Source organism: Myxocyprinus asiaticus, chromosome 38, assembly GCF_019703515.2.
Source record: "Myxocyprinus asiaticus isolate MX2 ecotype Aquarium Trade chromosome 38, UBuf_Myxa_2, whole genome shotgun sequence".
Taxonomy (NCBI): domain Eukaryota; kingdom Metazoa; phylum Chordata; class Actinopteri; order Cypriniformes; family Catostomidae; genus Myxocyprinus; species Myxocyprinus asiaticus.
The window spans coordinates 24,250,180-24,274,391 of record NC_059381.1 but is presented as its reverse complement, the minus strand read 5'-3'; the positions used below and the strand labels follow the sequence as shown (position 1 = coordinate 24,274,391).

At 42.4% G+C, this 24,212-nt stretch overlaps 1 protein-coding gene across 1 annotated transcript; it reads right to left on the bottom strand.

Annotated features, from left to right (window-relative positions):
* Window positions 1-195: 195 nt before the first annotated feature.
* LOC127429037 (sodium-dependent proline transporter-like) lies at window positions 196-23,683 on the bottom strand. Its single transcript, XM_051677779.1, has 15 exons — window positions 23,385-23,683; window positions 21,493-21,718; window positions 19,066-19,197; window positions 18,666-18,814; window positions 18,531-18,583; window positions 16,657-16,795; window positions 10,644-10,778; window positions 10,432-10,535; window positions 10,192-10,316; window positions 9,894-10,006; window positions 4,653-4,790; window positions 4,322-4,421; window positions 2,858-2,976; window positions 2,155-2,328; window positions 196-1,224 (listed from the first exon to the last, which is right to left on the bottom strand). Exons 1-15 carry the CDS (start codon window positions 23,520-23,522, stop codon window positions 1,057-1,059), a joined length of 2,013 nt encoding a protein of 670 aa, XP_051533739.1. The 5' UTR covers window positions 23,523-23,683; the 3' UTR covers window positions 196-1,056.
* Window positions 23,684-24,212: the final 529 nt, after the last annotated feature.

Sequence of the window (24,212 nt, the reverse complement as noted above, 5' to 3'; positions counted from 1 at the left end):
CCATGGCTCAAATAAACTGAAATGTAAATTGTCATTTTGAAACCTTCCCAAGAAGTAGCTGAGCTATCCTTGTTTGAAGAAAAACACTGTATGCTGACCCAATACCTCACATATTCAGACATAACACTGTATATCTCAAAAATAGAGATATTTTGGCACTGCAATCCAGTGTATTTAACGGATCCTGAAGCTTTGTTTGCATCTACCATCATGGAGCAGATCACTAAAAAGCAAGGCACCATGTAAGCTCAACTGCAAGTTGGGAAAAGCAAAATCATGACAGCTCTATGAATTAGTATCCACAACAAAGCCCCAACAAGGACAGGATTATCATTGTTGCCATGGTGTTCAAATAAACAATTTTGAAAAGCCTGTTTCATTCAAGCTGTACATGGCCATGGTCCAACATTGAAATATGTTGAAACTATTTTGAGTTCTCTTTGGTACATAGTTTTACTAAGAAGAATTCAGTTGTGCCACAAAGACATCAGATTTTATTTGTATGACTTGGCCTTTGACAAATATTATCAAAAAGTTTCTTATCAAGTCTTTATATATTTAACGTTCTATATTATTTATACTACACTTTATTCACTAGATCTACAACGGTAGTTATTTAAAATAAGCAGTTTGACTAAACAGCATCAGGTCTTCTAAAGACATTGACTTGTTTTAATGTGGCTCTTTGGTGTAGGATTCACTGTCGAAGAAAAAGATCTCTTTATAAGTGTTAAAACATGCCTTTACGCTCTGCATGATTTTTTCATAAAAAGACCAGACAATTAGAATGGGACGGAAATAGAATTCTTTGGACATCAATTATTCAGACAGAGAACACAATGTCTCCCTGTCTCTCAGTACTACATCAACTGAGAATTAATCATCATAAATAAAGCTTTTTGTAATGATGTCATACAAAACAGTAAGATCATTTCAGTCCACCTTTTTGAAAATCTGTACAGGCAAGGAGTGCACAGTTTCTCCAGCCAGGAAGTTCTCATTAGGACTTGAGCATTTGAGAGGGTGCAGTTCAGCCTCCCAACACTGGAGGCAGTGTTATGCTTCGCTTATGGCCTCCCAGTTCATGGCAGTGAAGTCGGCTTGAGTCAGGTTAACCGTGAAGGGTCCCTCTACTCTCTCGGGCTGCACATGCTGCTCCTCAGTGTTGGCGTTGAGGTTGTTTACACGCCAAGAGTTCAGCGGACGAATGGATTTCTTAAAACGCTGTGTGCGCAAACAAGAAAAATGCTTGTTAGAGAATAGACCTAATATGTACACTAGCTGATCATGATAATGGTCATTTACCAGTTTAATTTATTAAAGGAATGGTTCGCCACAAATGAAAATTCTCATCTTTTAGTCACTTTCATGCCATCCCAGATGTGTATGACTTTCTGTCTTCTGCTGAACACAAACGAAGATTTTTAAAGGAATATCTCAGCTCTGTTGGTCCATACAATGCAAGTGAATGGTGGGCAGAACTTTGAAGGTCCAAAAAGCATATAAAGGCAGCATAAAATAAGTCATTTTTTACTATAAATCTCCACTTTCACATTCTACATTTGTTTTTGGCGATTCTCCATTTTTTGTGCATATCGCCACCTACTGGGCAGGAAGGAGAATTTATAGTAAAAAAGGGCTAAAATGTTGTTCTGTTTCTTACCCGTCGCTCCTAATGACATGGATTTAACCACTGGGGTCATATGGATTACTTTTATGCTGCCTTTATGTGCTTATTGGACCTGCAAAGCTGAAATATTCTTCTAAAAATCTTAATTTGTGTTTTGCAGAAGAAAGTCATCCACATCTGGGATGGCATGAGGGTAATAATTTTCATTTTTGGGTGAACTTTCCCTTTAAGAATAATGAATCGCATTCAAAATTATTCACAAAGTAATAAAGTTATCCACTATTCTAAGAGTAGGCTGTTTGCAGTTGGCAAGCAATGTACAAACTTGCCACATTTATAAAGAATGTGCGGTCATAGGTGTGTATCTATAATCATTTTGCAATGGCTTTGATTGCAGCTCATCCAATCAGAATTTGGAATCGGAACGAGCCATTTTCTATACGTTTAACCTGATATATAATATCAACCAATTAGAACTACTTCAGCCACTACTTCCACTGCTCACTACTACTTCAGTGACTTACGTCTTTTAGAGTGCCAGACTCTTTACTGACGGCGACTATGGCCCAGATGAGAATCTGCAGACAACAGAAGGCACCCATACACACGCCCAGTGCTTTGCCCCAAGTTGGATACACGTAGGAGCCATAGCGTAGCGAAGTACGGTACATCTCAATGAAGATGTAAGTCAGGATGAACTGCACAGAGAGCACAATCTCTTAACATTCTGAATATCAAGGCAGAGGCCTCAGTAAATGTGAAAGGGAAAATCATTGTCAACTGGATAACAAGTCCCAGCCACTGTGAGTATTCTCTAAATTATTCATTACACTGGACACAGGACATGGTGTTTGTTTCCACTTTGCTGTGGGTGCATGTGTTTAAGTGTAGTACAATTCTGTTCACGACCTTAAAAAGCTTACCAAATCATAAATATTGAAAATCACATTTACATAGACAAAACAAGAGAAAAGTTAGAAAAACATCCTTGCTGAACTCCAAGCCTGGTCAGACCGTGAGTCGACCAGATGAAACAGACGAGGAGAGACCAGCTAAGACCAGCAAACCAAGTTGATTTATTTCAGCAGATATATGTGAAAGAATAGAGAATTTCTTAACTGTGTATCGAAGTCATAATATTTTTAGCAGAACTGTAATGACATACCATTATATGTTAAAAGATGACGGTGATTCTAAATAACAACCCAACCAAAACAGGACCCTCACCATTAGCAGGAACGGAGTGAAAACCACCCAGCAGGCTTTGAAGTAAAGCAGCAGTTTTGTGCACCAGGGCGGACAATGACAGATCATGTCCACAATGTCCTGACAGAACTGGTTCACTCCTGTAATAAAAAAAAATAAATTAAAAAAAAAAACATAAGCAACTTCACACCTGTGTCATATGTATCACAAAGTGCAGGAATGGTGAAATATAAGGCTGCTTGAGGATGGATCAAAGAGATGCCTTGAAAATGTGACAGATATTGTTATTTAGCTGACACTTTTTATCCAAAGCAGTTTGCATGACATTACTACAAGGATTATATCCATGGAGTAGTTTCAATCTCAGATGGCACAACCACAGATTTGCCAAAGTCTGCACGTTTAGTGGCATTAAATCGTGGCATGAAAGAGTTTTGTTTGAGGCACTTAGTAGCAAGCAGATATCACCCCATCATAAAAAAAGAGAAATTCTATTTTGCAGCAAAGAGAAGAAAATTAAGCATATTTTTAGGATCCTTATGCATTGTGACAATTTTTTATGACAAATAAGTGTATTTCCCTCCGAATATTCACTACCATTTTGCATCCAGACATTTTACATTTGAGGTTTTAGGTAATTCCCATTATCTTCAATGGTTATTTTCATACATTTGTAATAACTATAATAATTAGTTTTTTTTTTACTGTAAATACTTAATTGAATTAAAGCTGAAGTGCGTACAACAACCTGCGCCACAAAACGGAATTACAATAAGAAATGTTTTCAAATCAGCTTTCTGAAAACGCCCCCCGTCCGATGTTGATCAAACAGATAGTCCAGCCCCCAACTCGCGCAATTGGTCAAGTCAATGTTATTGCCTCTCGAGATGGGTCGCCAAAAAAATAAAAAAATAAAAATTCACAGAGACAGCAATGAATGGCCTACTTACTGGCCACCATTTACTTGCATTGTAAGGACCTACAGAGCTGAGATATTCTTCTAAAAATCGTTGTTTGTGTTCAGCAGAAGAAAGTCATACACATCTGGGATGGCATGAGGATGAGTAAATGATGAGAGAATTTTCATCTTAGGGTGAACTATCCTTTTAAGCTACGATATGAGAAAGTATTTTAACACAGGAAAAAAAGTTACACACTTTAGCTTTAATCATAGTTTTTTACCCATTGCGGTAATCAGAATTAAATTACTGAAATTACAGCGATGAAAATTGACAAATGCAAATATTAATGGTCTTAAAAAATTAGCTTAATTTTCTTTAAGAAAAATCTAATTTTGTATACATGTTTTCTTTTTATTTTAGGGGGAAATATTACCCAGACTCATTCTTTATATAGAATAATCAGGGCACTATGGCAAAATGGTGACCACAGCTATTCTTCAGGCCATAGATTACCCCTTCCGGTGTTTGAAAATATTTGACTACTATGCTACCACCACCCATTAGGAAGTAAATGAGAGTGTACCATAGAAGAATGAGATGCCAATGCACATGAAGAGAGTGATAATGATGAGACCAAAGCTGGTGCTGAAGGAGTCTATGAGGGTGAACCAGTATATCCCTCCCTGTGATGAAACACACAAACCCAAAAAGGAGACATGACACAACAACAAACCCACAAAACAGTATCACTAATGAAAAATATGAATGGAAAATGGAAGTGTTTATTAAATATGATATTAAACAACAAATGTTATTAAACCATTTATAAAAGTGTCCAACACTGTTTTTGCACCATAAATAGAGCTTATGTGAAAGAGGAAATATGGAGGTGTATTTCTCAGTGTTCCTCTTACATCAGTGATAAGTAGCAAGCCCATCAGATAGAAACTGAAACAGAGTGCCGCCAGGAACAGCGTCTTGTACTTCAGATTGGATCTCAGTTGAGGAAACTCATCCAGCACAGCTGTACAGATGCCTTCCATGTTACCAAACTATCAAGACAGAGAGCAAATCACAATAGCAAGAGTCTCCTTTCTAAGCTTGTCATTGGCTTAATAATATGCTTTGAGAGAAGCTTGCATTGTTTAGCGTTAAAAACAACAGAAGGTCCTTTTTAAAGCTTTAAAGTGAGTCATCATCAACTGCCATTGTATTGAAAAGACGGACCAAGATATTCATGACATTTTTTGATTTTGGATTTTCCGCATAAGAAAGAAAGTCATATGGGTTTGGAGCGACATGAGGATTTCCTTTAAAGTATCTACTGTTCCCTATCTGTCACTCACACAATGTTGTGTCGATGTAGTGACACTAGGGGTCACACTTGGGAGCCCCAAACACCTCTGCTTTTTGAAAAAAGGCCAATGGGAATTGGCGAGTGGAATTGCATGCCACTCCCTGGGACGTACGGGTATAAAAGGAGCTGGTATGCAACCACTCATTCAGATTTTCTCTTTGGAGTCGAGCGGTTCTATTCATTGAAGCTGAATTCATCCGCGAGTTCATTCACCTCATCTGCTGGATTTTACGGCGCATTTCAAGCGGCTTCTCCCCCTCTGCACCCGTGGAGTGCAGAGAACACCCCTGGGCGCTTCGGCAGAATAACAAAAAGAGTATATTCTAAAAAGAGTATATTTTCATTCTAAAAGAGTGGCACACACGGAACATCTTTTTAAAGATGCCTTTCCGTTTGTGTGTTATTCCTGGTTGCGGTCATTATCTCTCCGCTTCTGACGTGTCTAGGCGCTGCCCACGCGGAGACATTGTTCGTGGATGGGTCTTGTCCTCATTGTGAGAACATGACCATGGCAACATTGAGGTCGCGGCTTGCATTCGTAAGATAGCAAGCCACCCCAGCGGCTCCCCGCCTCGGTCTTTCTACCTACGGGTATGAGGCCGTGCCGGTTAGCACTGGGGGCAATTTGGGGACCTCAGTGGGAGCACCTCTGCTCCCCATGGACCTCCCATTCCCCAGCATGCTCGCTTGCCCCAGTCGGGCTCTCGGATGAGACCGCCGGCTCGTCTCACGGCGAGTTCGACCTCTTATTCGGAGCCCGGGAAGATGATGAGTTAGAGCGCAGGTTTACGTTGTCCCTGACGGCTAAGGCCTACGGTGCTGCTGGACAGCCGCCTCCGCCCTGCACGCCATGGCTCTCCTGCAAGTTCACCAAGCCAAGGCGCTAAAAGAGCTGCACGAGGGTAGTTCGGTGACCGACCTCGCTCTCCGGGCGACGAAGGTCACGGCGCGGTCTCTCGGGCAGGCAATGTCCACCCTGGTGGTCCAGGAGCGCCACCTTTGGCTCAACCTGGTCGAGATGAGAGAGGCCGACAAGGCACGGTTCCTTGACGCCCCCATCTCCCAGGTTGGCCTATTCGGCGACACCATTAAGGACTTTGTCCAGCAGTTCTCGGCGGTGAAGCAGCAGACGGAGGCCATTCAACACATCCTGCCCCAGTGCGGCTCAAGACCCCGCACCCCGTCTGCTCGTCACCAAGGGCGTCCTCCTGCAGCAACAGCACCGGCTCCGCCGCAGCCCGCCCCCGTGCCCCTAAGATGGGCGACCCAGGGACGAGGAGATCCGCTTCTACGGAGCTGGTAGCCAGACCACTCCATCCCCCGGTGGAGAGCCGGGAGGAGAATCTTTTCGCCGCATGCCCAAGAGGCTGCGCTACCCAAAACTTCAACAAAAGAGTGATTTCCTTGCTCTCTGGGTCACATGTCAGGTGTGCACGGCTGTCATCACGACCACCTTCCACCGTCCCATTTTCGCAGGTTTGGCACCCCAGCTCCTGGACTGACCCGCAGCTGCATTGGCACATCAACTGCCTCGAGTTGTTGGCAGTACTGCTCGCCCTGCTGAGGTTCTAGCTGTTGATCCAGGGCAAGCACGTGTTGGTCCGGACAGACAACACGGCGATGGTAGCATACATCAACCATCAAGGTGGTTTACCCTCCCATTGTATGTCACAACTCGCCCGCTGTCTCCTCCTCTGGAGTCAGCAGCACCTCAAGTCGCTACAAGCCACCTAAAACCTAAACACTGTCGCTGTCACGACAGGTTACCCTCAGGGAAGAGTGGAGACTCCACCCCCAGGCGGTCCAGCTTATCTGGAGTCGATTCGGTCGAGCACAGGTAGACCTGTTTGCTTCCCGGGAATCCTCCCACTGCCCGCTTTGGTACGCCCTGACCGAGGCACCCCTTGGTATAGATGCGTTGGCACACAGCTGGCCCCCTGGACTACGCAAATATGCGTTTCCCCCAGCGAGCCTACTTGCACAGACCCTGTGCAAGGTCAGGGAGGACGAGGAGCAGGTCGTCCTAGTAGCACCCTACTGGCCCACCCAGATGTGGTTCTCGGACCTCACGCTCCTCGTGTCAGCCCCCCCGGCGAATTCCCCTAAGGAAGGACCTTCTTTCTCAGGGACGGGGCACCATCTGGCACCCGTGACCAGACCTCTGGAATCTCCATGTCTGGCCCTTGGACGGGACATGGAAGACCTAAGTGGCCTACTACCTGCGGTGGTAGACACAATCACTCAGGCTAGGGCTCCCTCTACGAGGCGCCTGTATGCTTTGAAGTGGCGTCTGTTCGCTAAGTGGTGTTCTTCCCGACGCGAAGACCCCCAGAGATGTGCAGTCGATCAGTGCTTTCCTTCCTGCAGGAGAGGCTGGAGGGGCGGCTGTCCCACACCACGACACAGTGGACGTTCAGTCCATAGGGAAGCACGACCTGATCATCAGGTTCCTGAGAGGCACTAGGAGGTTGAATCCCTCCAGACCACATCTCATCCCCTCATGAGACCTCTCTGTAGTCCTTCGGGGTGTACGGGGAGCCCCCTTCGAGCCCCTGGAGTCAGCTGAGCTTAAGGCACTCTCTTTGAAGACTGCCCTCCTGACTGCGCTCACTTCCATCAAGAGGGTAGGGGACCTGCAGGCGTTCTCTGTCAGCGAAACGTGCCTGGAGTTCGGTCCGGGCTACTCTCAAGTGATCCTGAGACCCCGACCGGGCTATGTGCCCAAGGTTCCCACGACCCCGTTTAGGGATCAGGTGGTGAACCTGCAAACGCTGCCCCAGGAGGAGGCAGACCCAGCTTTGGCGTTGCTGTGTCCGGTGTATGCTTTACGCATCTATTTGGATCACACGCAGAGCATTAGAAGCTCCGAGCAGCTCTTTGTCTGCTTTGGTGGACAGTGGAAAGGAAGCGCTGTCTCCAAACAGAAGATCGCCCACTGGGTCATTGGCGCCATCGTGATGGCATATCATGCTCAGGACGTGCCGCCCCCCCGTGGCGCTACGAGCCCACTCTACTAGGAGTGTAGCGGCCTCCTGGGCCCTGACCAGTGATGCCTCTTTGGCAGACATCTGCAGAGCAGCGGGCTGGGCGACACCCAACACCTTTGCAAGGTTCTATAATCTCCGGGTTGAGCCGGTTTCGTCCCGTGTGTTGTCCGGTCTGAACAGGTAAGTTCCAGGACAGCTGGCCGGGTGTACCGCTTGCGTATAGCGCCTTTCCCCTCCCCTGAGGTGAAGATGTGCGCCTTTGACTCCCAGTCATGTTCACAAGTTGTGATCCCTGGATGATATTCCTCCTTAGCCCTGTGGCAGACGAGTTTGCAGAGAAACTCGCTGCCGGCCCAGTACATGTGCTAACTAAGCCCTGTACTAGGGTAGGTGCTCCACATGCGCTGGTTCCCCATAGGTGACCCCATGTGATATATCTTCCACTAAATCATTTCCCTGTCGGTAAACTGTGTCTTCCTCGGGCAGAGGCCCCTCTGCCCCCGGTCACCATGCTTGTAGAAACTCCTCCCCCCTCGGGTAAGACCTACCAGGTGACTTCTCCACATGACATACTTCCGACAAGACATGGAAAGACCATGTGACGTATTTCCACTCGAAATACCTCTCTGGGCGGGGTGTGGTCTCCGCGGTGTCTTCCCCTTGGGAGTGACACCCCCTGACATAGACACTTATGGTCCCCAGTCGGTTAACAAATTCCACTCTTTTTGGGGAGAAAAAAAAAAAGAGGAAAAGATGCCACGGCTGGGCTAGCCTTTCCCTATCTGTTGGGCAGTCGACTTGTTCCTGAAGGACCGTTCGACACTAATAAGAGCATTGGGGGAGGTTACGTGACGGCCTGGTGCGCTGGCTACGAGGCACACAGAGGTCTGCCCGTCTCGCACGGCTAGTTCACGTAACACAGTTCAGTAGTCGTGGCGTTTTGTATAGGGACCCCTAGTGTCACTACATGGACACAACATCGAGTGAGTGACAGATAGGGAACGTCCTAGATAGTTTCGTAACCTCCGTTCCCTGATGGAGGGAACGAGACGTTGTGTCCCTCTTGCCACAATGCTGAACTACCCGCTGAAATGGCCGGGACCTCGTCTCGGCTCCTCAATACAAAACCTGAATGAGTGGTTGGTTGCATACCAGCTCCTTTTATACCCGTATGTCCGGGGGAGTGGCATGCAAATTCCACTCGCCAATTCCCATTGGCCTTTTTTCAAAAGCAGAGGTGTTTGGGGCTCCCAAGAGTGACCCCTAGTGTCACTACATTGACACAACGTCTCATTCCCTCCATCAGGGAACGGAGGTTACGAAAGTAACCAGGACATTTACATAAGTATTTATATATACTTATATTTTCTATTCACTTTTTATTTTTATTCTATTTTTTTATTATTATCTCCATCTTGCCGTTGTATTGTTTGTGCACTGGAAGCTTCTGTCGCCAAGACAAATTCCTTGTATGTGTAAGCATACTTGGCAATAAAGCTCATTCTGATTTAGCATTATTACTCTCAAACTTAAACTAAACCTGAGAGAGAGAAAAGAGACATGAATTTGAAGTAAAGATAGAGGAAGGAAACCCACTGTGTGCTCATGCACATTTACTGAAAGCTCTGAGGCAAGGCAGACTGTACAAGGCAATTTCACACATCACTGTTGACAAATCTACATTCTGAACACAGTTGTTTCATGAACTCACATTTCGTATCTGTTGTCAGAAATGTTGATTATGAAAAATGTAGCAAAGGAAAGAGGAAGGTAAATGTGTGACAGAATTTGAATGGACTGTAGTCTCTTACCAGTGTGTCCACTCCCAACATAAAGAGCATTAGGAAAAAAAGAATGGACCAAAACACGGATCCAGGCAGAAGGGCCAGGGCTTCTGGATAGGCAACAAATGCCAGACCAGGACCTGGAAAGGAAAGACAAAATCAAATGCTCTTGAAAAAGAATAAACTATCTATCTATCTGTTGCAGAAAATAATTTAAGGATATAGAAAGTGTTTTGAATGCTTGTAAATCACTTCCTGAGGTGAATGTATAGTGAGCTGGAATATCAAAATAGAGAAGTAACATGACAGGCTGAACAGAAAGTACCCGTGTCTGCCACTTCACCCACAGGCACACCTTTCCTCCAAGCCATGTGACCCAGGATAGAGAAGATGGCAAAGCCTGCAAAAAAGCTGGTAGTGCAGTTTCCTATAGTGATAATCAGAGTGTCTCTGGAAGAAATGCAAATAGTTTTTACATGAGACCAGACAATCTAGCTTTACTGGTTTTCTTTTTTTGCATAAAGGGCAAAAAAACAATAACAATCTTTTCATAATAAGGCCTAACCTGATGACATTATTGTCAAATTTATTGTAAGAGGCCATTGACAGTAGCCCACCAACCCCAATACCAAGTGAGTAAAAGATCTGTGATGCAGCATCATTCCAAACCTACAATGACAGGAAATCATTACTCAATCATTAACCTTATTCCACATACAATAAAGGAAATTAAAAACTGTTGCTTTCATAGAGTTGATGGTGTGAGCGAAATGGTACCTGTGCGTCGGCCAAATGAACCCAGTTTGGAGTGAGGTAGAAGGCTACGCCATTTAGAGAGCCCTCCAGGGTTGCCCCTCTGATGATGAGGACCACAAGTACAAAATATGGGAAGGTGGCAGTCACATACACCACCTGTCAGCAGAGGCAAAATAAAAAAGGGTGAGTTTGGAATAGTTTTAATAATTTTATCATATGCTCTGGGCACAACAGCTGATTTAAATCCAATCTTAATCCGGTCTCTTGTCCCAAAATTGTGGAACTCGAAACAGGTGAAAACAGATTCGTGGCTATGAATCTTAGTTCATGTAAATCATGTAAAAAACTATTTTTTCAGAAAAAATTTACTTTATTGCTTTACTTTTTACATGTCTATATTAAAAAAAAATGTATTACCTTGTTTTTACCATGCAAAGTGTCTTGAGAAGTTACATTTAAAGGCACTATATATAGTAAAAACAAAGTTTAGCCTATTATTATTCAAATTAAAGCCAACCGACAAGTCCTTTAGTGGGATTGACAAGTTTATCTTTATATAATCTTTTATTCATATATTTTTCATTTTTTATGTTTTAAAATTAAAGCGGCGGTGCTTTAATTAGAGTGGTGACAGCAAGCTAGCTGTCGGACAGTTTGTACCGTAAAACCCTATTGGAAAAGTTGCATCAATAAATTACATTTATTTAATGCATCGCCACTACCACCATACACATTCAAACAGACATCAATGGCAAGCCGAACTGACTTTTAATCATTTGCAGGATATGAATTGTTGATATCAACAATTACATTTTTGCTAGTTAAAAAGCTAATTCTTGATATCAGGAATGTAATAACTACTAGTGAACATGCTAATTTTTGATATCACATTTACATTTGAAGTACTAAAAATGTTAATCCTTGATATAAAAAAATGACTTCATCACTCACAGAAATACACATTCTTGATATCAAAAATGTAATTTCAACAAGTAAAAACTGTAATTCTAGATATCTGTAATTGCATTTTCAATAGTAGAATTTCACAATGATCTGTCATTCACTCCTTTTCAAAATGCAATTACAGATATCAAAAATTATTTTTTTTTACTAGTTAAAAATTTCACATATCAGCATTGCACTTCTTACCAGTAAAAATTCTCATTTTTTATATAAATAATTACAAGGTTATTAGTGCAAATGTCCATTCTTGAGATCAAACACAGAATTACAACCAGTAAAAATGCATATTTTTGATATCAGTATTGAACTAACCCTCATTACCAGAGAAGATCTGAGAAAAGAGGGAAGAAACTTGCAGGTTATAAAACCTAGCAAAGGTGTTTGGGGAAGCCAAACCTGCAGCCATACATATATCCTGTAAGGACACACCCTTTGCCAATGCTCAGGAGGAGGCCATACCCCTGGTAGAATGAGCTCTCACACCCATAGGACACTGTGCACCTTGCGACTAATAAATGAGTGCAATGGCTTCAATGACCCAATGGGATAACCTGTTCTTGGAAATGCCTGAACCCTTCTAGGGGCTTCCAAAACAGACAAACAACTGTTCAGACACCCTGAATTGACTTGTACAGTCAACATATATACTTAGAGCCCTTATTGATCAAAGCATGTGCAATCGTATAGCCTCATCCAACTCAAAGGGAGGAAGAGAGAATGCCTGTAGAGTGATAACCTGAATTTTAAAAGGGGCCGTTAGTATCTTGGGCACATACCCCTCTCTGAGCTTGAGAATGGCCTTTCAAAGGCCCGGTCCAAACTCCAAACATGAGTTCTTAACTGACAAGACATCAAGGTCCCCTATGCGTCTGACTGATACCAAGGCAAGTAGCAGCACAGTCTTTAGTGAGAGTATGCATAAGCTTACTTGCTCCAGTGGCTCAAACGGGGAACCCATAAGTGCTTTCAATACGAACGCTATGTCCCAGACCAGGATGGTAGTGGGTCGAGAGGGTCTCAACTCTCTCGCACCCCACAAAAATTGACTGACCAAAAGATGTTTGCCTATTGACAAACCATCACAGGTGTCATGTGATGCTGTTATAGCAGCCGCATACATTTTGAGCATGGATGGAGTAAGTCCTGCATCCAAATGCTCTTGCATAAAGCAGAGTATCGTCTGTACCGAGCAATGCTGTAGGTCCTCACCCCTGGAGGAACACCAGCAAGCAAAGCTCTGCCAATTTAAGGCATACAGCCACCTCGTTGAGGGGGCCCTGGCCTGTAAGATGGTGTGCAGGACCTGCTGTGACAATACAGTCAAGGCAGATGAGTTCAGGGGCCAGACATTCAACCTCCACAGGTCTGGCCAGGGATGCCAGATCATGCCTTGACCCTGCGAGAGCAGATCCTTCCTCAGAGGAATCTCCCATGGTTGAGCATCCAGCAGCTCCATCACCCCCAGGAACCAGTGGCAGTTTGGCCATTTGGGCACAAGTAGCAACACCATTTCCTCATCCTCACTTATGCGGCACAACACCTGGTGTAGCAAGCGAATTGGAGGGAATGCATATTTGCTTATAGCCAGCTATTTGTGGGCTAGACCATCTAAGCCCAGAAGAGCCTGTGAAAGGCAGTACCAAAAGGCGAAAATGAGCGGTTTCCAGGAACACAAACAGGTCCACCTGGGCCTTCCCAAATACCTCTCAAATATTCTGTACTATCTGAGGATGGAGTCTCCATTCCCCTGGCCTGACACCATGATGTGAAAGCAAATCTGCCGCACTGTTCAGGTGGCCCGGGGTGTGCACTGAACGATAGATAGGAGAAATACCTCACTCCAGAGGAGAATCCGGCATGCCAAAATTAGCATTGGGTATGACTGAACTCCCCCCTCAAGTTTAAGTATGCCACTACTGTCGTGCTATCCGTTTCGAACATTTGTGCAGTTCCGCCCTTAAGGCCAGAAAGACAGCCAACAGTTCCAGGCAATTTATGTGCCACTATGTCTGTGCACCTGCCCATGTGTTGAACGCAGGGCTTCTGTTGCACAAGGCTTCCCAACCTGTGCTGGATGCATCCGTAGTGACAACCTTGTGACTGCCTACTTGACAACACCCACCTGAAAAAACTGGGGTTTTTTCCAAATGGTGAGCATGGCTAAGCAGCGACGTGTCACTAGAATAGGAAAGCTGTCTTCCCGCCAAGCATGATGAGGTACCCTCGTGTTGAGCCAGCACTGGAGAGGTCTCATGTGTAGCAAGCCCAGTGTTGTAACTGAGGCTGCTGCTGCCAGCAGGCCCAGCATTCCCTGGAATTGTCGCAACAGGCAGGTCTCTCCTAACTTGAACCCTATCAAGTTCCGAAGAATGGACGGAGCACACTTGTCCCTGAGACGAGCTCTCATGGACACAAAATAGAGTTTCATACCCATGAATGAAACCTGCTGACTGGCTGCCAACATGCTCTTTGCCCAGTTGACCCTGAGTCCCAGCCACTCCAAGTGTGTCAGCAACTGTATCTCTGTACTCGCACATTAAGTCCAGCGATTGAGCCATAAGAACTACCTCGTCGAGGTAGTTCAGTACACGCACGCCTCTAAGCCTCAGTGGAACAAGCGCTGTGTCTACATATTTTGTAAATGTGCGAGAAGACAGGGACAGTCCAAAGGGTAGGATCTTGAATTGTTATGCTGTGCCATCAAAGGCAAACCTGAGGAACGGCCTGTGATGCGAAAAAATGTGCACGTGAAAGTAGGCATTCTTCAGGTCTACTGACACAAACCAGTCCAAGGGATGGATCCGAGACACAATCTGTCTCTGAGTCACCATTCTGAATGGAGACTTCCTGAGTGTCCGATTCAAATCCAGAATTGGTTGCACACCACCGTCCTTCTTGGCGACCAGAAAATACCGGCTGTAAAAGCCTTTCCGTTCATCGCCTGCATACACAATCTGCACCTTTGGCAAGAACAGATTTTATCTCTGAACATAAGATTGATGCGTCTCGCACCAGCACAGTGGAGGTGTGAACGCTGTTGAATCATGGCAGCCTTGCAAACTGGAGCACATAACCGTTTTGGATTGTGCTCAGCACCCATCTGGATATTCCCGGAAGCCTGGGCCATTTGTCCAGATAGCGGGCCAGTGGACAGAGGTTGGTCTGAACCTACTGGTATTTAGTTCCTTTCCCACTCTGGGGAATGGACAGTTGTGACTGAATTGCTTACTCCTGTGATCATGCTTATGCCCCGAGCAGACACAACTGGGTTTGCAGGTTCTAATAACAGGGATATGCATTTCCGATCCCGGCAACCTTGTGTGGAGAGAGCGAAAGGCTTGGGGCGGGGACTGCATTGAGTACCCGCACTGCTTGTATCAAAGCATCAGGAGTGCGGCCTTCACCCAGCCAGAACTTTGCCACCGGGTTGAGGGCAAGGAAAGACCACCTTTCGTCATGTCGCCAAGCCCTGTACCAGACCACTCACCGGCAGTTCCCTATCGACGTTACTAGGAGAAATGGATCGATTTGGCGCCCTGTACTTGGCTGGATGCTGTCCCGACAAAGAGTGTGAGCGGACCGACTGGTCCATACTGCCACCCGCTTGGGTAAGATATGCTTGTAGGCCATCGATCTTCTCTTAGCTGCATGAAATCTCTCGGTGAATGCTTCGATTGCATCCCCAAAGAAACCTTGCTGACCCACCGGGGTGTCTAACAAAACAGCTTTCTCCTTATCTTCAGCTCTGACAGTTTTTTTTCAGCGGATGTGATGTGAACATTTTCTGAAAACCAGAAAACAATAAGAAACACACTGCTATGTAAACACGGAAGTGTTTTTCAGATGTCCACTTACTTGCTGTAGCACACAGGGAGAAGAAAGGATAGTCTCGCTGACCGGGTGCAAATAAGAACAGCTTAAGCAATTGTAGGGTTTCAGAAGCACAAGAGATCGTCACGCATCCTGAAAGAGGAAAATTCTGTGGATGTGTCACTGGCACTGCCTTATATTCGCACAGTACGCGAGCGTGGGTGGAGCACCAAGTGTCTCCAGCAAATCAAATTGCCGTGATGGTATAGGGTTTCAAGGTAAAGCCTCCTGGAAGGAGTCCCCACAGCTGCAGCATCATGACGCAGCGTCAAGTTCCATTTTTGAAAGGGAACGCTCATTTTTTACATCAGTAATTACATTTGCACTAGTAAAAAAACGATTTGTTTTTAGAATTGTATTGTATTGAATTGTAGAATTGTTTGTTGATATCAACAATTCATATCCTTCAAATGATTAAAAGACTATTTGGCTTGCCATAGACATCTCTGATCTGTGCTGTTTTTTAAGCATTCTGCCTGGAGCATTGCGTGGTGATTTTGCACCCCACTCCTCGCTTTCAAAAATGAATGCAACCATATATGTATATGTATGCTGATAATATAATTTGTAATGAAAATAGTTCTAATAAATTATAAATTAGATTAAAATAGAGGCATTTTCACTATTTCCATTAGTGGACCACACTGTATATTAGGAAAAAAAAAAAACATTTCCAAAAGAAACACAGAATAAAATTTACACTTAATCAAAAAGAGTAGGCCTACACACATATTGTAGATAAATATGAATATAACACTGAAACATTTTTAGTGTGTTGGTCCAGTAGTATAGTCTTTGCTAGGGCATGCTGTCTTGTGCTGTTTTACAGTGCCACTCTCGAATATGCCACCTTGACCAGCGTCTGTTTTTTACAACTACACTCGATAAATAGAGATGGAATGTTTGAAATGGATAAAACAAAAACTGGACCAGTGTGAAAAATAAATGTAAATCGATTGACAAACAAGCCACCAGTTTTTTTTTTGTTTTTTTTTCTTCCTTTGAATTGAAAGCACTGGAATGCCATTCCAGACCATTCCGGCCCAATCTTACCCGATTACACTCCTCTGCTATAAAATCAACACCATCCCAAATGAAGTCCACACCTACTTTCCCATCAGGAACAGAGCCAACTGGATGCTTTCTGAATCATGATCTGTCCTCTTTTAAGATGTTAAGGTGTGGCTGGGTCAGGTCTTACCTTGCCAGAGCTGCGAATGCCCTTGAGCATGCAGAGGAAAATGACAAGCCAGGCAGCCAGCAAGCAGAGAGCTAGAGGCCAACGCACTGGGCCAGGATTATGCAGCCCCTCACTGTTAACCACACCCAGAACCTTTACACTGGAACATACAAACACACACACTCACAGTGTCTAATGGCGTTTCATTTTCAACCAGCAGTATTTTCCCACTGGCTTTATTGCATATTAACAACATATGACTGCAAGTGGTTTTGGAAGTAAATTTGAACAGATCGCACCACAGAACACTTTGCATAGATGCAACATACATGTCTGTGAGCATGTCTCTGTAACAGCATTACTTTGGACTTGGATGCATGTTTGCTGAACATTATATCACCTCTAACTCTGGTATTTTTAGGTTCAAGGATGAGAACAGAGTTTCATACACTTATTCCAAAAATGTTTACTAACTATCAACAAACAATTATTAAAAGGCTACATCAAGTAAAAATAGATCTTTCAAGTAACAATTCCAGAATAGCACTTCCTACAGTGTACAACAGTCATGTTTACTGAGATTCCTAACAAAATACAAAATAAGTGGCTTGTACTCTATATTGTAAAAATGTTTTGTCAGGCAAGCTAACAAATGTGCTGAATGTGGTAACATCTAAAAAAATCCCCCCCACCCCCCCTTTTCTCCCGTATTTGGAAAGCCCAATTCCCAATGCGCTCTAAGTCCTCGTGGTGGCGTAGTGACGAATCTCAGTTGCCTCCACGTCTGAGACCGTCAATCCACGCATTTTATCACGTGGCTTGTTGAGCACGTTACCGCCCCCTGAGAGCGAACCACATTATAGCGACCACGAGGAGGTTACCCCATGTGACTCTACCCTCCCTAGCAACCGGGCCAATTTGGTTGCTTAGGAGACCTGGCTGGAGTCACTCAGTATGCCCTGAATTCGAATTTGTGAATCCAGGTGAGGTAGTCAGCATCTTTACTCGCTGAGCTACCCAGGCCCCGGTAACATCTAAATTAACTAAATCTAAATTCCAATCAAAAATTTTATTTAAATGGATAGTTCACGCAAAAATGAAAATTCTCCCATCATTTACTCACCCTCATGCCATCCCAGATGTGTATGAGTTTCTTTCTTCTGCTGAACACAAAGATTTTTGGAAGAATATCTCAGCTCTGTAGGTCCTTTCAATGCAAGTGAATGGTGACCAGAACCCTGACGTTCCAAAAAGCACATAAAGGCTGCATAAAAGTAATCCATAAGACTCCAGAAGATATAAGACTGTCTTCTGAAGAGATATGATAGTCAGAAACAGATCAATTTTGAAAAGTCCTTTTTAACCATTAGGTGGCTGTCCCCTCCCCCCCAAAAAAACATAAGAAGAATGTGGAAGTGAAAGTGGAGATTTACAGTAAAAAAAGACTTAAATATTCATCTGTTTCTTACCTACACTTATCATATCGCTTCTGAAGACATGGATTAAACCACTGGAGTCGTATGGATTACTTTTATGCTGAATGTCTGTTTTTTGGACCTTCAGAGATCTGATCACATTCACTTGCATTGTACTGATCTACAGAGCTGAAATATTCTTCCAAAAATCTTTGTCTGTATTCAGCAAAGAAAAAAACTCATACACATCTGGGATGGCATGAGGGTGAGTAAATGATGAGAGAATTTTCATTTTTGTGTGAACTATCCCTTTAATCTGACTAAATCAACCTGACAAATTAGGTTACAACAAAAGTTTTAAAATATCCTTGAGGTCACTTTTGCAGTTTACCACAAATTTTTGTATCATATATTATACATTAAACAACAAAAATGAAAATCAGTGTGGCATTATTAATCATTATAACCAAGAATACTTACTTCCAGAAGACCTCAGAGGGACTTTGTGTGCGTTGAGTTGCATTTGTTTTGTTCTGTAGAGCAAAGAGGTAAAATTAGCTTTTTTGACAGACAGACTGACATACAGCAGATTTTGAGCAGAAAAATAATACTCACTCCACAAAGAGCAAGATTATGAAGGGCATCACATGACCATGGTAGAGGACTCTGGAAAGAACTGCCCAGGTAGTAGAATGTCCAAGCAATAATGACATTATAATAGAGACACACAAGTGTGGACACACAAAGCATCCCTATGCCAATACCTGCAATGAGATCAGGAAAACAGAACATCATCTCCATATCCCAGCCATTTGTTTGTTTAGTCTTGCATTAATTACTGATTATTACCTTACACAAGGATAGATTATTATTCTTACACAAAGTGCAACTCCATGACTTGACAATCAGTGAATAATGATTAAAATCCAAAAACAAATTTACATAATCACAGAACAATTTACAAAGCATGACTATATTAAGCCACTGAACTGCTGAATTTCATGTGTAGTGGTACCTTTGAGGAGAGGGCAGCACTTCCACACCATGATGGGGCCTGCAGCTCCATACTGACCCAGGCTGAGCTCCATGAGGAAGAGTGGCATTCCCGTGAAGAAGAGCATGATGAAGTATGGGATGAGGAACACGCCTGCAGTGCAAAACAGGATACTTGATTACACTTTAGAACTTCACTTTTTTACATTCTGCAATTTAAAAAAAAAAACTATTTATTTAAATATTACATTTTTCAAATTAGGCATAATGATTTATCCTTTAACAGCAGAATGGTTGGACGAGCGCCACAGACACTTTCTGTGTTTCAACAGTATGTGCTGGTTAATTGCTGAAATAAGGTGTGGTTCACGCATACAATTAAACAGACTTTGCACAATAACTGCATTTTTACAAAGTGAACAAAGTGCGTTTACCTGCACAACCTTACACCGATTATCCTTAAGACGATTACGTAACCAAATTAAACTTGTGTGACCCTATGCACACATGCATGAACATTTTGTCTTTGCTATATGCAACGCATAATTTAAATTCATTTAAACCAACTGATCTCAGTTCAGGAGACTCTGTGCTGTCAGTTAAATGTTAGACGTATGGAGTAATGTGACAAAACAACATGGCGCTGATGACAGCGGCATTTGTCTTTGGGAGAACCACCATCAAAACTACATCTGGTAAGAAACCTAATTACGTTTTTCCCATTGAAACCTGTTTGATTCAAAAGATTAATGTCTCTAGTTTCATCCAATATGCTATTTTTTAAATTTGAGAGATTTATCGCGAAATGCCACACTGCTAAACACAATGTACACTTGTGTACTTTAGTGCATTTTTTCCCTAGCAATCCTATATTTACTGTGCATTATCCCATTGAGAATCATTGGGTTCATCCAAAAGCTAAAAATGTTTGCTTTCCTAGGCTTTATATGGAGTTTGGATGAAAATAAGATGCATTTCAAACTGTTCTGAGACCAGTGCAGGTAGACAGCACACTGGAGGTTAAGTCATTCACTAAATAGAGAGCAAGGGAGCATCCTACAGCACTCTATGCAGCAATTCAATCCAATGAATTATGCTAATTTCTAATGTAATGTCTGTAACATCTCAAGAACATGAATAACCAACACTCCTGGGAACATCATTAATTTTATTTAAAAAAATACTTTCTATAGCTTGGTATTATTTAAAATTTCACAACTTAGTCCCGCTGTCCACATATGTTGCCATACATTTTTAGGAAAACTATTTGCTCTAGAAAATTATTATTATTTTGCATGTTTATAAGGTGCTACTAATTACAAATCAAAAAGGTAAATGGAAAATACACACAGCAGTCATGCTCGGGTCTCAGGATGTCAAGCAAAAACCAAGCGGCACATGTAGATTTTTGCCCATTACCCCGATTTCGCTCTGCATGTTAACACCTTTACTGCCATTCTTACCGGTGAATCTAATGTGTGCAAGTGTTGTGCACATGACTGTTTACCTTTTGACGTCAAAAGCAGAGAATAACCTGTGATTTCAAATCTCATATAAACATGTTTTTCTTGCGTTGTCTGATTTTTTTAATAAACTGATTATAGGTTGTTATAAGCGTATTATTGTGCATGTAAATGCAGTCGGTCACTCTAGATTTTCTCTTCAGAATTTGTATTCACACATTTCTCTTCAATCAATCCAATACAAATTATAAATACTGTAGGTCTCTGTACATATATAGCAAATAATAAAAACATCACCGTTTACTGCTGTTAATTCTGGATTTAACAGAACACAACAATTCAGTTTAACAGGATTATAAGAACTAAGACAGATCTGAGTCAGACTGTGTATGCATGCATGGATGTGTATGTGAGAGAAAGGGAACAACTGTGGCTGGTTCTCAGTCTTTTTCTTTGGTTTATTTAGCTATATGCCCTGTCACATAGTTTAGACTCAGTGCTATTCATCCATGAATAACATTCATGCTTAGCAGAACAACATACTAGCACAATAACATATTCTATCATAGTTTATCATGATTCATTCTGTCTCTCCATTCTCATTTAGTGTTTGAATTAATTACTATAACATGAAATATAACACCTGCAATCTACACTAAGCTCAGCCTGAAATGCCAGTGCATGTCTACATCACCTTCCAACAACCCTGGACCAGATGACTTCATTTGTATTACCAGCCATCTTTACATTGCAAATTTTTTTTGGCCAGCTTGGTTTAAGCAAATATTTTAAGCAGGAATGTGCCCTCTCTAGTACAGGGGGAGAAATCCAGTTTTGGAGAGGGATAGATTAGAGATCCACTGATATTTTGGGTGTTACACTGATAAATAGCTTGTGTTTTAGAACCCAAATCAGCCACAAAATAAAAGCTATATCTATCCATCCTAAAAGCTCTTTGCAGATTTTTCATGTTTACTGTCACTGACCTCCTCCGTTTCTGTAGCAGAGATAAGGGAACCTCCAGACATTCCCCAGGCCAACACAGTAGCCGATACAAGAGAGCAGAAATTCGTACTTGCCACCCCACTGTTCTCTGGGGGGCTGGGCACCTTGAGCGGGTGCAGAGGATGCAGGCTGATGTTCAGCTTGTGACTGGGACACGGGGTGGATGACATCACGAGAAGGCACAATTCCATTCTGCGGTGCTGGACTCTGCCAAAAAGATATTTCCAAGAGTTTTCTATAGCTGATCAAATACAGCCATGGCATGTAACATATCAACACAACTCTCTGTATCCCATATGTATAGAAAAAAAAATCAAAGCAATAAATACCCTCCCATGGCTGTGTTTAATCACTGACATTAGTAGTACTCTTCTCAGCTGTAAACTAAATAACAGTACTACTGTTAAGAATGGGGAACTAACGGTCAGTCGGTTTGTGTGTTTTCCAGTGTGATAAAAGGGAAGCATCTTGATAGCCTAAAATATGGATGACGAATAAGGGGATGTTCAAACCAAACACATTCTTGAGCTAAAAAAAAAAAAAAAGCTAGACCCAGCGCAACGCAGACGAACACGAAGACCTCGAGATGTGTTTTTTGAAGTTTATTAAATTTTATTGAAAACAGTTCAAATTGTACAAACAAGAATACATATAACAATACACATCAGATATGAGAAACAAATGACATGAAATTGAAGCAACAAAAGACATTATACAGTAGAAAAATGTTGTACATAGTAAACAGTTGCATAGTTTGTATTGCTTTCAGATGTTTACTTCTAGATATCGTTTCCAAGTATGTTTACATTGCTATTCTAAATTTTTCCAAATACAGGTATTCTTTTAGTCCATTTAACTTTAGAATAACAAGCCATAATAATAATTAAAATCACATATAAATACCAAATTCTTATCGTTAACAACTGAGATATACTTTAACAATACATCACTTTCTTCAAAAAACAATCTTGGCTTCTTTTTGGAAATAATTTTTTAATTCTCTCCAAAAGACTTGTTCTTCAGGACATTCCCAAAACAGATTATTAATAGTCTAAGGGGCACTCTTTCAAAAAAAAAAAAAAAATACAGTTATCTTCCATACTAACTTTAAAGCACTGTACCACAAGTGCCTTAACCAGGTATACTCGATGGACAATCTTATATGAAACCTTGAAAATGTAAATTCTTCAACTGATCCTAATGGGAAATAATTAGCAATTTTACATTTAAAAATTTCCCTGGAAATTGCATGTGATACTACCATTAAATAGCCTATTGACAAGGATCAACTGAGATTTTAAGCGTCTAAAAAACGCGACGATCTGCTCAAGACGCTGATACGCAAAAGTCGAAGACGTCCATCTAGACGCATGTTTACATAGAAAACAATTCAGCGCAGATGGACACAAAACGTTTTCGGTGTGAACGGCCCCTTAACAGCGACAAGCTTCTGAAAAAGGTTGCATGGAGGACAACAGAGTCTGGTAATAGTAATGAGATGTTATCTATGCTATTATTTTAACACAAAGGTAAATTAAACTTCAAATTTTATTTTCATGTAATTTTTTTCAGCAATAATGTCGATTTGGCTTCCTAAAATTGTGCATGTAAATTGTCTTTTAGTTCCCTAGAATTTGTCCTAACACACATTTGGTAACACTTCCTAACCACTGCGATAGCAAAAAGTGTTCAGCACGATGAAACGCAGCCATGAACAGGAATGAGGACAGACGGGTTGTGTTACCACGACAGACCAGCAAATCAACAGATAGCCTACTCAAACGATAGTTTCATTCAAAACTCAAATATCTATAACTTAAAAAAACATCTTTATTTCAGGTTCAAACTAAAGTATTGTAAGTATTTTAAGTACCTCTCTGCTAGGTGTTGTGCTCGCAGTTACACCGTTTCCAGGTGCTGCTGTTCTCGCCTCCTCACTCGGCATCTCCCCAGCGGACACGGCGGCACTTTTCTTCGGATGCTCGCTACATTGTTCACTTAATGGTTTCATCGAAAACCCTGGGTAGCTTTTAGAACACACTATAATGTTCTTACTTTTCTGAAAAGCGACCTCACGGAAATGACGTTAGAATAAAGTCAAGTAAAGAGCGCAGGTGGACCTCGATGATCCATATTGTGGGTTGGGGGAGGAACAGTCGACAAATGAGGGAGGCGCCGACACCGGCTGTCTGTTCCGCACACGCACTGTGCGCTCACCTTCCTGCAGGTAGACCCATAAATAGGCCTAACGCCCATCCTAATATATTGTTGGTCTTTACCCTCATCCTGTCGTTGTTTTCATTTACCAGCGTCTATGTTTAGTTCTTTGTCTTTGTTTGTTTGCCATGTCCTGTGTCTAGACGTCATTGCGTCAATTTCACTATCTTTATTTTTCTCTGCCAAATTGTGTTATTTCATTTTGTTATTATTTCTTAAATACCTCTGGAATTTATCATGTCTTGATGTAAGAAAATACACCAAAAATAATGTCCACTGTCGGATGTTCACTCATTGCTCTCGTTATATCAGGAAACCACTTTTACCACCAACTTGAACTTCACTTGAGCAGGAAACTGCAGCCAGAGGCGCAATTGTGCAGCTTTGGTACAACACAGACTCATTTTGTGAGACCATCTGGGGTAAATTCAATATATACGTGGGTCCAAACGTCTAAAACCATAGTGAAAATTGTTATAATTAG